General features: G+C 29.1%; 2 protein-coding genes across 3 annotated transcripts in view; one reads left to right on the top strand and one right to left on the bottom strand.

Moving 5' to 3' along the window:
• LOC117167047 overlaps positions 1 to 2471 on the bottom strand; it is a 23142-nt gene extending 20671 nt beyond the window's left edge. Inside the window, exons 1-2 of one of the 2 annotated variants that reach the window (XM_033351622.1) lie at positions 2392 to 2471; positions 1388 to 1661 (exon numbers count right to left, since the gene is read on the bottom strand). In XM_033351622.1, coding sequence (XP_033207513.1) covers positions 1388 to 1473 — 86 coding nt within the window. In that variant the 5' untranslated portion in view covers positions 1474 to 1661; positions 2392 to 2471. Of the gene's footprint in view, positions 1 to 1387; positions 1662 to 2127 lie in introns of both variants that reach the window. The other variant, XM_033351621.1, reaches the window with a different exon arrangement.
• LOC117167046 overlaps positions 1 to 12812 on the top strand; it is a 42525-nt gene extending 29713 nt beyond the window's left edge. Inside the window, exon 4 of the mRNA XM_033351620.1 lies at positions 9952 to 12812. Coding sequence (XP_033207511.1) covers positions 9952 to 10075 — 124 coding nt within the window. The 3' untranslated portion in view covers positions 10076 to 12812. The remainder of the gene's footprint in view (positions 1 to 9951) is intronic.
• The last annotated feature ends 706 nt before the right edge of the window (positions 12813 to 13518 follow it).

Here is a 13518-nt window from a genome sequence, read left to right on the forward strand (position 1 = left end):
CAGCGACTATTACTTGTTCCCTAACCTGAAGAGATGGCTCACCGGTAAGCGTTTTTATTCAAATGAGGAGCTCATAGCTGAAACTGAGGCGTATTTTGGAGATCTTTCGATTGAGTACTTTTCGGACGGTATCAAAAAGTTAGAAAATCGTTGGACTCACTGTATCGACCTAAAAGGAGAGTATGTTGAAAAATAAAACCGACTTTGGCCAAAAAAACGTCTCCGTGTTTTATTTTTCAGGGACTTATCAGACTGCCTAGTACGTTTACAGATAAAACATTTTTAGGAATTCTTATTTTCTTCCTGTTTTTAAGAAATATACCCTTTCTCGCCTTTTTCATGTTTTTTTCGTTTAATTGCGAACTAAATTAATAGAACTGAACAAGAAAAATCAACTACTTTTAACAATCTAGTATTTTATTTTTACTTTGGAATTCATCTCGTTTGGTTAAAAATGCTAGTCATTGCTTCAAAATGTTATTATTAGTTTGAAAATGCAACTATTTTCTTCAAAAGTCATCATTTTTGTTAAACAATGTAACTGATTGGTTGAAAGTTTAAACACTTTGTTAAAAATGCATTTTTTTATTACAGGTTTTTTCACTATTCCATAAAAAAATCATGTTTCAAGTTAAAAGATCATTTTTTGGGTTAGTTCTTTTGTTGAAAATTAATTGTATTTGTTTATTAAGTAGAAAATTCGTTTTCTTTTTTGCATAATAGTTAATTTTTTTAATTAAGGATGTAACTATTCTATTTTCGATTGAAAATTGATATTTTCAATTGAAAAAGGAATTTTCTTAGTAGAAGATTAATTTTTATTGTTAAGAATTCGTCTTTTTCAGTTATATTTTTGGTTAAAATTTAAATATTTGGTTAAAACACCTAACTATTTTTATGAAAATTTAACTTTGTGGTAAAAAGTTCAATTTGTTGTTTAAAAATTTAATTTTGCGGGTTTAAAATGCAGCCTATTTGTAAATCATTTGTTCCCTTGGCTTTAAAATTCAACAGTTTTCTTAAAAATTGGACTTTTTTGGGTAGAAAATGGATCTTCTTGCTAAAAAATTAATTTTTTTGCTTCAAAATTCAACTACTTGATTGAAAGTTGAACTAGTCTGATGAAATTCCTATTTTTTAAAGATTTTTATATTTTTTCTGTGGTTTAAAATTAAATTTTTTAGTTCAAAATTAATAACTAAAAACTTGAGTAAGATAATAAAAATGACATACGTCAGATCATAGGATTATAGAAATAGGAAATAGATAATTATACAATTATTCTATGGTCTGAAGTATGTCTTTTTTATTATCTCAGGCAATGTTTTAAGTATTATGGGGTAAAAATATTCAAAATTGGTAACGCAGTTTGTGGATAACCCCTTACCTAGGGTTACCAGACGTGCTGGTTTCCGGGTTATTTCCTGGTTTTGCCCCATTTGTCCTGATGTCCTGTTTTTTCTTGAAAATCATGAAAATGTCCCGGTTTTTACAGAGCCAATATCGAATTGAACGCCAATTTCTAGATCATTCTTTCTTTGATAAAATCCATTCTTTCTTTGAACGACTTTTCTTTCTTCATCGAACGCAACCGACGTTCAGTGAAAACTGTGCATGACACATTTTTCCCCCATTTGTGCACGGAATTCAATTTACGTGCCCTGAAACGAAATAAAGTCGATGACCTTTTTTTGGAGCTATTGTAAGGGTCCTGGATTTCGACCCGACCCATCTGGTAACCCTACCGTTACTCTTGAATTACGAAAAAAGTAAAGTCATCGTTATTGTTACCGTTTCCAAATGTAACTTTTTTCAGGTACTTTTGCAAAAGAAAGTAACTATCGCTATCTTTTTAATTTAAAAAATATATAGTCAAACTCGGACCTAACGCCGGTTTTGGGGCTGTCGGTGAACCTGACCTAACTTTACCGAACCGGATATATCTCCACTCCAAACGTAAACAATCAGGAGTGCATGAACCATGTCGCTAGATTTTACTGTTGAGTGAACAAAATTTTGAAAATTGTGTTTGTAATACGGAGATAAGGGTAAAATACGTATTTAACGGAAATAAGGAAGAAAGTTTGCTGTTAAAAGTTAAAATAAATGTTTTTCCTGCTTTCGTACTTAAAACCTTTGCAGGCCGTTGAGCATCTCGTTAAAGAAAGAGCCTTCTCTTGAATACTCGGTCCAGACATTAAATCACGTCTGCCTCTCGCTTGCTTATACCAATTGAAGATTGTAACATCCAAAAAATGTGACTATTTTCATTAAAACACCGCACGTCAACACTTCAAGTGGAGAAGCACGCACTTCTGCATAATTGCATATAACTCATGCGACTCAGTTTCACAACCAGACATACGAAGAACTTCTTTAACAAAAAATCACCTGCTTTTATAAAGAATAAATTAATCGTATACGAGAAACACCGTTTTCATAATTTGAACGTCAACACTTGATAGTTGGAGGTTGGGACTCCCGATGTCTGAAGTCAATCGAACATATTTTTCTACCATGTGAGATAGATAGAAACGATCCGATTTTGTTCTAATGACAGTTCTTACTTTTCGTTTTAAAATCAATAATACTCTCTCTCTTTCTCTTTCGCGCTTTTCTCTGTCTACTGAATACTTCTTCTTCTTCTTCTTTGTTTTTCTCTCTAGAATCGTAGAGCCTATTGGCGAGAGCCAACAGAAGAGCCACCAATTCAGAGAAAATTTGAATTTCTATTAAATATTAACAAGAAATCTTATAGTAAATAATTAGTTTAAAACCGCAGCATAACATTTTTCAATCAAATGAATTGTTATTCATTGCTCTTTTTGATAAACATTGTTTCAATAACTTCGAGATAATATTTCGCGATATATATTCACGTGTCAGATGGCACTGTTGTCAACGTTCCATCGGCTTCAGTCAGCATCGGAAACCCACTGCTGTTCCACGTGTGCTCGCCATCGTGCTTATTCGCGTGTACCTCCTGCTTTAAGTGAACTATCGGAAAGTCATGACGCAGTTACAAGAAATTAAAATAATTCACCTTCTGTTCCTATTGGATCTCTCTAACGGAACAGTTACACTGCAAACCAATGCGCAATATTACACTTCTATCACCACACAACAAATGTAAGATATATCTGGTTAATAATTAATAATAATTCTAATTATTACTAGTTATATTATTTTATTTGAATAAATCGAATAACTTGATATTAAATTAATAATCCACTCAAAGTTAAATTTGTTATGGTCGGTAACCGATTACTCTGGGTATGTCTGCGGCGTATCTATACTTTGAAGACGATTTTTGTCACCTAAAAAATCCTAAATAAATTCTTAATACACTAATTGCTTAAAATTGAGCTTAAGAGCGACATTTCAGAGGCCCCTAGCGTAATTTTAAATTTTACTTCACTTGAATGCAAAAATGTACCGTAGTGGGCACCCGGGTACCCGAGATAACTTAACTTCATCGAATCCTCAGGAGAAAGTAATTGACCAAATTCATAAGATTAAATCCCTTGAATTCTCTGAATTTGTTGAACTCTGAATTCCTTAAATTCCTTGAATTGACTGAATTTTTCAAATTCGCTGAATTCATTGAATTCTCTAGCTTCCTTGAATTCCATGGATTGTCTGAATTCAGGGAATGCCTTAAATTCTCTGAATGTTTTGAATGATCTGAATTCCTTGAAGTCTCTCAATTAATTAAATTCTTTGAAATACTTAAATTCTCCGAATTTCTTAAATTATCTTAAGTTCTTGAATTCCTTGAATTGTCTGATTTCTTTGAATTTCCTGAATTACCTACATTCCCTGAACTGTTTTAACTTCCTGAATTTCTTAAATTCTTTGATTTTCTTTCAAGCATTTGATTTCTCTGAATTCCTTGAATTCTCCGCATTTCTTAAACTCTGGATCACTGAATTCTCCGAATTCCTTAAATTCTCTGAAGTCCTTGGATTCTTCAGAATGGAATAATTTTTACTTTTAAAAAATTATTATAGGTAGATATAAAGGACCACCCTTGTATACACCCCAAAGTAAGGACATAAACGTGCACAGTTGGGCAGGTAACATCTGTGCACGTCCACAGGTAGATAAGTTATATCTTGGCATATAAAAAGTTAGGAAAGTGAGGTCAATGTACGTCCAAGTACCCAAGAACCCATATGTGCCCGAAGAAATTTCGACGTGCACAGTTGTTAATCTGACCAACGACGTGCATAGGTTGTCCGTCTGGCCAACGATGTGCACAGTTGGGCTTGGGAACGTGCAAAGTTGCTTAGTGCAAAGTATTTTTATGGATTTCAACTAATTTTAGATGACTTGAATTGATTCAAGGTGATTTTAATGATTTTGTATAAGTTTTCAATGGTTATCAATTTATTTTACGGGATATTAATAACTTTGTAAAAGCTTTTAGCTGTTCCACAAATTATTTACAAAGATTGTCAAATATGTCGAAGTATTTGAAAAATATTTCAAGATTTTAAGTTATTTCTCAAAATTTCAAGAAGTTTGACAGAATTTGAAGTGATTTATAAATGTTTTAAGAATAAATGATGAGTCATTTCAAATGCTTTGAAGGAATTTTAACAACATTTATAGGATTCCACCGGCTTTCAAAAACTTGAAATTGATTATGATGGATTTAAAGTTTTGAGCAGTTTTGAAGGTATTTGAAATTATTTGAAGAGGCTTAATGGAATTTGAAACAAATTTATCAGATTTCATGAGCTTTTAGAATGTTTTAAGGCATTTTGAGAAAATGTTAAAGTTAAAGTTTTAAAACTTACATTCAGTTTTTAAGCATTTTGTTATAATATTTTTTAATCACTGTGAGTTATCTTAATATTGATTCGCCTTGCATTCTGTTGGCCCCATTAAACCTAATTGAATGGAGATTCTTTTATATTTAAATTTTTTACTATATCCTTTCAAATTCCTATTATTTTATCAAATTTCAATTTTCATTTTCAATTCATCCTGAATTATTATTATTTTATCCTGACTTCTTTTTTTAAAATTCTGTATTCGAACGAATTAGAATGAATTCCTTTGAATTTGTCTATATTCACTGTAATTTTACTTAAATTAGAAAAATAGCTTGAAAATTTTTTAATTTACTTGAACTTATTTTGACTTCAATTTACCTTGAATTGTATGAAATTTGTCTCATATATCCTAAATTCATGTGAATTTACTCTTATTTTTTAATGCTTATTATTTTTACAGAAATTAACAAAAATACGCATTTATTTTTACACAAAATTGAATATTAAAAAAAAACATTAGATTTTTTTAGGATACTCTAGTTTATTTATTAATTTATCTGCTATATCATCAGAGATTGTACCTGACCGACAGTAGCTCAACCCTCCAAACCATGAAGGCAGAAAACCTACACATTATCGATCAAGTTGAGAATCTTCAATAACAGAAAATTCTTAACGTTTTAATAAGACTAGATAAAAAATAATATTTATCAAATTAAAATTATTTCTTGAAAAAAGATCCTACTCCATCTTCACTCCCTTGGGAATTGAGCCACAAAACTTCTGATTTCCGGTCAGGCGCTTTTGCAATTAAGCTATTAGACGGATTAGAATATGAACTCATAATTCAATAAAATAATGCTAATTTTTAGCTAGTTGTTAATGGTAGTGGTTAATGGTAGTTAATGAAATGAAGATGGAGTAGGATCTTTTTTTCAAGAAATAATTTTAATTTGACAAATATTATTTTTTATCTAGTCTTATTAAAACGTTAAGAATTTTCTGTTATTGAAGATTCTCAACTTGATCGATAATGTGTAGGTTTTCTGCCTTCATGGTTTGGAGGGTTGAGCTACTGTCGGTCAGGTACAATCTCTGATGATATAGCAGATAAATTCAAAAATTTGAAAATAATTACTTGTACAGTTAACACCTAGCTAAAAATTAGCGTTATGTTCTTGAATTAAGAGTTCTTATTCTGATCCCTCTAATAGCTTAATTGGAAAAGCACCTGACCGGAAATCAGAAGTTTTGTGGTTCGATTCCCAATGGAGTGAAGATGGAGTAGGATCATTTTTTCAGAAATAATTTTAACTCTATTTTACGTCTTTATGCGTCAGAGCTTTTACTTTCAATTAAAAGGCAAAAACTGCTATTCTCTTATGCTGAATGGCAAAAGGTCATACATTGAACTGAAGTTTTTACAAATTTTATATAAATTTTTATCATCAAATCAAACTAGTATATAATAAGTAAATAGTAAAAAATAAATACCAAATTTCAGTGCAAGCATGACCTAATGTGTTGCTTCACAAAAAATTTTGCTTGTTTAGACTTCAAAAATGGAATTTTTCAACTTCTTATGGATTATTTAAAGTAACTTCGGAACTTTTCATAAAAATCGTTCTATACTAAGAACCAAACATCTCATCTTTTTTAAAATTTTAGATAATTTCATTCAGACCATATACTCTATGACTACATAAATATCCAAAATAAGATTTTAAATAAAGTTTTGCAAACGTTTTTTAATCAACTTAAGAAAATATAGGAAATAAAATCACATAAATATTATTTCTATCAAAACTTCATAACGAAAGTAAATCAAACAACCTCTAAAATAAAGTTCGACATTAAAAAACTTTCGGATTTTTATTTAGAAAAAGAGAAATCAAATTATGAAGTGTGAAATCATGAGTTGTAAAACTCATAATTTTCGAAAAACATATGATTTTGTACCTCCTTTACAGAAAAAGTGTGTTTAAGCTATTAGAAACTTTTCTAGAGAAATAATTTACAACCGATTGAATAAATTATGCTTGTTGTGCATCGTTTAGTTTAATCAAAATTGCGTGAAAAAATACATGGCGCTACATTTGAATTTACTATTCAACCTAAAATTTGTGTTTTGTTACACAAATTGACTTTACTTTCCACAAACATTTTTTCAATTTTGATAACACTATTTCTAATCGTGAAATACTTGTTGAAATTCTGTATTGCCCATCAAATTGTTAAAAAATGTAATATAAAGTTCAACTACTTTGTTAAACATTTATTTTTTTACTTGAAGATGCATTCTTTTTGTTCAAATTTTACTTCGTTGGTTAAAAATTCTTTGTTTTTTCTTTGAGAATTTTGTTCTTCTAGTAAAAATTCAACTATTTAGTGGAAAAGTAATCTTTTGAGTTGAAAATTTAACCATTTGGTTAAAACTGATGTACTGTTATGAAAGTTCAGCTTTTTTGGTAGGAATTTAATCTTGTTGGTTGAAAATGCAATTGGTTGGATGACAACTAATGATTAAGTTAAGAATTCAGATGTACAATTTAAAATTCGTTTTTTTAATAAAATTAAATTGTTTTCTATATAAAGTTAAAATCTGGTTTGCCTGAAATATAAACTAATACGTTTTGCTTTGAAATATTATTTTTCTAGTTCGATAATTCAACTAATGTGTTAAACATTCCTTTTTTCTGATAAAAAAGAATACTTTTAACTAAAAATATAACTATTTAGTTAAAATTTCAACTTTTTGTCGAAAATTAACTTTTCTGTTAAGTATTGATATTTTGGGATCAAAATTCAACTCTTTTGTAAATAATTTATTTTGGAGCTCGGAGCTTGGATTTATTTATAAATTCAAACATTTGGTTGGAAATTTATTTAATTCGTTAGAATAAATGAATTTTTTTCTGCGGAAAATAATATTCTTGGTTAAAAATCGTACTGTTTGGATACAAATCTATGTTTTTTTTTGAAAATGGTGATTTTACATTCTCACCATATAGATGGAATGGCTTAGATTTGTGTGATATTGACCCTATCCAGTTTCCTTCAATTCTTGACCTTTTGAGACCCCCTGAATCAGAAAAAATAGATTTTACGAAAATGTCTGTCGGTCCGTCTGCCTGTCTATCTGTTATCTGACGACACGATAACTTTCGAAGGAATTTTTTTATTTAAATTTCCTTTTGCAGGCTGGGTTGTGGCCCAAAAATACAGATGAAGTTCGTTAACCAACCCGATACTGCCAATATTCATGGTTTTAGCCACTGAAAATCAAATTCAAAAACGTAATTATTCAACTTTCCCACGTAGCTACGCAAGATACAGCAAAAAGACAAAAGATAAAAAATATTACATTCTCATCAGAGAAGGTATTGCATTTGTGTAAAATTTGACCTTCCCTGTTTTTGTCAAATATTCACGTTTTAAAACCCCCAGAATCCTGTATGTTTGTATGTATGCATGTATGTATGTATGAATGAATGCATATATATATAGATGTATGTATGCATGTGTGTTTGCATGTCAGACTGTTATCATTTTAACTTCTCAAAAAATTAATCTATCCGATTGGCTTTGTGTAAACGCTCTGAGTGATAGAATCTAAAGGTCAAGTTCGTTAGCCAGCTATTTTGGATAAAAATTCAAAAAGATGAAGCACTTTGAAAAATTTTGAGAACATTTTTTTCAAATTTCAAACATTATCTGTACGGATATTTATATTATTCAAAAAGATGAATAATTTATTCAAATCACCTTTTTTGATGAAAAAAAATTTACCAGAGTTATAGCATTTACAAAATTCAAAAAAACACACGACAATAAATATTTTAGGCCAAATAACGCACGATATGAAAAAAAGTCAGAAAAAGAAAAATGTTTCTTTTTAAATGCCCTACACGATTATCATAACAACTTTTTTTAAACGAGACAATGAAACTACGTCTGTTTTGATATAAATGCATGTATGAATTGTAATAATATACATTTATGGAAAAGATATACAATTTGAGGGACAAATTCAAGTGCGAAGCACGAGATACGTTATGAGAATGTGTACGTTAAAACCGAAGGAGCTTTAACAAAAGAGAATTCACTATCACCAAATTACTATTTCCGATGTTTTGACCTTTACTTTAAAAAAATGTATGCACAAGTGTGGGAAATATACAAAGACCGAGCGCGGAGCGGGAGGTAAATATATTATTGAGCGCGAACGAGGGGCGCTCAAACTTGCAAGCTTAGCGAACCGCGCGTCTAGCGCGCGATGAGAATGTGCCCATGTGGCGGGTGGATATTTTATTAAGTAATTATTTTCTTCTTGAAATTAGAAATAAGATGATTAAACTTCTGTAGAAAGTTTTTTTTCCTTCTTGAAAATTAATTTTTCAAATGAAAATTTAACTATCCCCTTTTAGGCCAAAAATTGATCTTTTTTAGTTTAAAAATTAAAATATTTGGTTAAAAATTCATGTGATTTGTTGAAAATTAATTTTTTATGTAGAAAATAATATCCCTGATTGAAGATTAAACTGTTTGTATAAAAATACAGGTTTTTTTCTTGGATATTCGTATTTTTCGACAAAAAAATATTGTATTATTGAAAATTCGACTGCTTTGATGAAATGTACGTGTTGAGAACGCGTATTTTTTTAGCCGAAAATGAATCTTCTTGGTTGAAAATTCAACCTTATGGTTAAAAATTCAACAGTTTTATAGAAAGCTTGTCTTTGTATTTAACAATGAATAACTTCGATCCATGATTGATTTTTCGTTACACGATTTTAAGACTGTCAAATACCAACAAAATGTTCTCTGGTTATTATTTTTTCTCGCCAAAATTTAATCAGGTTCTTATAAATGACTGATAATAAAAAACACCCTCATTCTTACCTCGACTTTCACAATCTCAAAATTTCTTCAGCGAAGAATATTATATTCACACGATCTAAATCAAAGGAACTTATTTTTAAATTTAAGAATGCTATTCCAATTAACGGTGCAGGCCATTAGAAACGTTTAAATAATCATATGATCGTCGCAAAGGTTAATTAAAGATAATTAGTTTTTTGTACATACGAGTATAATACCTTTTGTTAAGTAATCATCCATTATGAGCTTTCCCCGATGCTTTCTAAATTCAGAAACTCAATTTTTTCAGAATACAGCCTGGAGCAGCCATGCAAGTGTCTGGTCACTTCGAAGAGGTCATGGAGGCTGTGAGGAGGCACGAATGTTCGAGATTTGTTTGCCCGCAGGCCAGGCCAGGAAATGTCTTCTTCTGATTTTTTCGACTGCGACAATATCTTCGACACCTTTCTAAGTCCTCGTTGTCGTTCATATTGAATTTGAAACCAACGTCTCCAGTTAGACAAAAGGCGATGAATTTGTAATTATTGTCGAATTAATTCAAATTGTAAAAGCTGTATTTGCAAAAAAATATCAATTAGCCTCCTAAAATGATTGGACCATATCATAAACTTATTACATTTTTCAAATATTCTTTTTACAAGAATTTAAATCAAAATATTTCTTCTAAGAAATGAACTTAAAATTATTTGGACTCAATTAAAAAAACTTTTATAATATTAATAAGCAAACCCTGCAGATTGGAACGAATCATAAGTTTAGTGTATCTATTAACGAAGTGTAATTTAAGATCAAAAAGGAATATATTTTTTCATGAATAATTTTATGCAAAATGAGCACAACAAAGATTGACAATTAAGAGCCATACTTCCAAACTATCTTACTTTTTAGCCCATCAGAGACAACATGTTGGTTCACTAGTGGCATAAAAACCCTCTTTGTTTAATTTTTGTTTGTCTCGAATGAGCCAAAAACTGAGATAGTTTAAAAGTCTGTTTTTTAATTGTGAATCTTCCTCATTCTCATTTTGCAGAAAACAATTGTTTTTTAAATAGGTTTCTTTTAGGTCATAAATAAGATAAATATTCAGTTACGAGATAATAACTAAATAAAATGGTTCAACCATATTTCTAAAAATTGCAATTCGTACATTATAGACAATAATTACAATATTTGAATCCTTTATATGAAAATTACCTGCTAATGCGTAATATTATATGAGCCAAAATCGTATTACGCCAAAACTGTAAATACTAAAGCGATTTTCGTAAACTACTAATGTATAAGTATATTTAAGGCGCGCGAAAACTTCTGAGCAATATTATAATTAGGCACGGTTAGAAGATTGCTAGAAAATTGTCCACGAAAAAAATATTAACACTCAGTGATTTTTTCTTATCCAAAAAACTTACATTTAATGTTGATTGCTAAATTAACTTTTAATTAATGAATGTACATTATAAACGTCAAATACTCGATTTCGCGTGAATTTTTTAGTCAACCATGATTATGAAAAACATTTTCTGGACAATGGAACCTAGTTCTTCGAAGGCTGGCTAATTTTACAATATGATTATTTTTAAGTAATTATTATACTGATTACGACGTAGCTTTACTTGGCAGAAAAGAATAGCTGATCGGTGTTTGCACCTTAAAAATGCTATTTATTTTTTCATCGTATGAATGCTTGTGAACACAAATGAAAACTGATCAAAATCAGATGTATAAAAAGTTATTGTTAAAAATTACCTGTAAGTTGAGATAAATAATTATATGTACTATTTTATACTATGATTTTTTTTACCTGGAGAAAGCGAATGAAAAGGGATTAACGAAAACTTAAATGATAATGTAGACAGATTAACTGCAACTTATCATTATCTTTTCAAGGAAAAGTACAAACAATTTCAGTTAAATTTTAAGTATTGGGTTGGATGATAGGATTCCAACAAAATTTGATTTAATTGAGTTAATCAGAGAAAAATTAGAAATGCAGGAGGGGTAAAAGAAAATATTTGGGCATTTGAGGGCTCTATTGACAAAACTAAATGAGAAACAAATTTTCAAAGTTTGAAGAAACAAATATGTAAATTTACCAATTTTTTAAATACTGTCTGAGGGCTCTTTACTACTTTATTTGTTTATAATACGCTGCGCAATCTATAAATAAAACTGATCAGCAATTTTATTAATTCTATTCCAAATAATTAGTTTTCGATATTTTGAATTTATGTATCTTTGATTAAGCTACAACTTTTTATTTTTAAGTTGTAAAACACATTTCTATCAATAAAATTACCATATGCATTTATTAGTGAACCCTTAGCATTACACGTCTGGTGGAAATGATCTACAAGTCTCTTTTTTTAATTGTTACTGAAGTACCATAATTTTTATAATATTAAAAAGAAATTTTTCTCCATAACAGCACGAAAATTAATAAAATGCTGCGCCTGGTAAACCCAGTTTAAAAGAAAAATGTCGATTTTATAAAATATATTGCAAAAAACATGCAATCAGGATCTTCTTAAGAAATTACCATAAATATGATAATAAGTAAATTTTTTTGATTCTGGGGTTTATTTTAATGCTACGTTTTAAAATATTAGCAACATTTTAAATAATGATTGTACTCGCAAAATGCTTGAAAATATTCCAAACAATATTATTTTTATTGATATTAATAAACATCATTAAATAGAGAATTTATTTTTAAAATTTCTAAGCATTTACAAATTTAGAAAATTTCACGACTTTTTTGCACCATGTTTGATCCTAGGGCAGCATATAAAGAAAAAATATGAAAGACACTATGTGCAGACTTACCTTTAAAACGAGACCAAGAACATAAAAGAAAATGTTAGTTATTTCCAGAGGTGTTCCAATTTTTTTTGAAGATCAAAATTTCACATTTTTTTGGTAATGTATTTTCATAAAAATGACATTTTGCGTTTAACTTAGGTTCATTAGACTCAAGATTTTACTACCTTTCACAGTATATTACGTGGAAAAAACTTTGATGTCAATTTATAAAAATTAACGCACATCAGCAGCAACTCAAAAAACAGTCGTGTAGATCATTTCCGCGAGTAGTTTATAAAAGAATCAGTGTTTTCGTAAAACTTAATGATTTCCATTTTTCTCTTTCGTAGATTTCTCAAAATTTGTTCTCCTATATGCTTTTATATTTTTACAATTTTTTAATTTAAATAAATGATGTTATAATTTGCTGTAGTAACTAAAAATCGCTACAAATAGAGGAATATTAACAATAAATTATCTCTTTTGTTCTATCATATAAGTGTGCCAGTAAAAACTTGGGGAAACAGATTTTGTAAAGAAATAATTTTTTTAATGGAAAATATATTCTACAAGTAGAAAAAAGTAAAACCTAGATCAAAAAAGCTCATGTCTGTCAATACTTTTTAAAGCAAATGATGAAACAGTTTTTGATAAATTTTATTCTAGTAAAAAGTCGGAACTTAAAAAACCTAAAAAACAAGTTTACTTTGTTTCCAATTCTAGAAATAAAGGGTTTAGAATGGTCCAAAAAAAGGATTCTTTTGATATTTTAAAGTTATTTGATAAAAAACTTGCTTTATTCTTTCAGATTTAAAAAAATTATTATGTAGGGCAGGGTTCTTAAAATATAAAAAATCGTTTAAAATTTAATAGATTCCTAAATTAAAAAAATAATCGTCAAAGTTTCACAAAGGTGATATAAAACTAAATGTTGAACAATAATTACATCAAAATATACATTTTCCTAATTGCATTATTTATCATAATATTAGATCAAAAATTGTTACATAATGCACCCTTAAATATTTTATGAAGTATTAAAAAAAAAAAAAACTAG

This window comes from Belonocnema kinseyi, chromosome 2, assembly GCF_010883055.1.
Source record: "Belonocnema kinseyi isolate 2016_QV_RU_SX_M_011 chromosome 2, B_treatae_v1, whole genome shotgun sequence".
Taxonomy (NCBI): Eukaryota; Metazoa; Arthropoda; class Insecta; order Hymenoptera; family Cynipidae; genus Belonocnema; species Belonocnema kinseyi.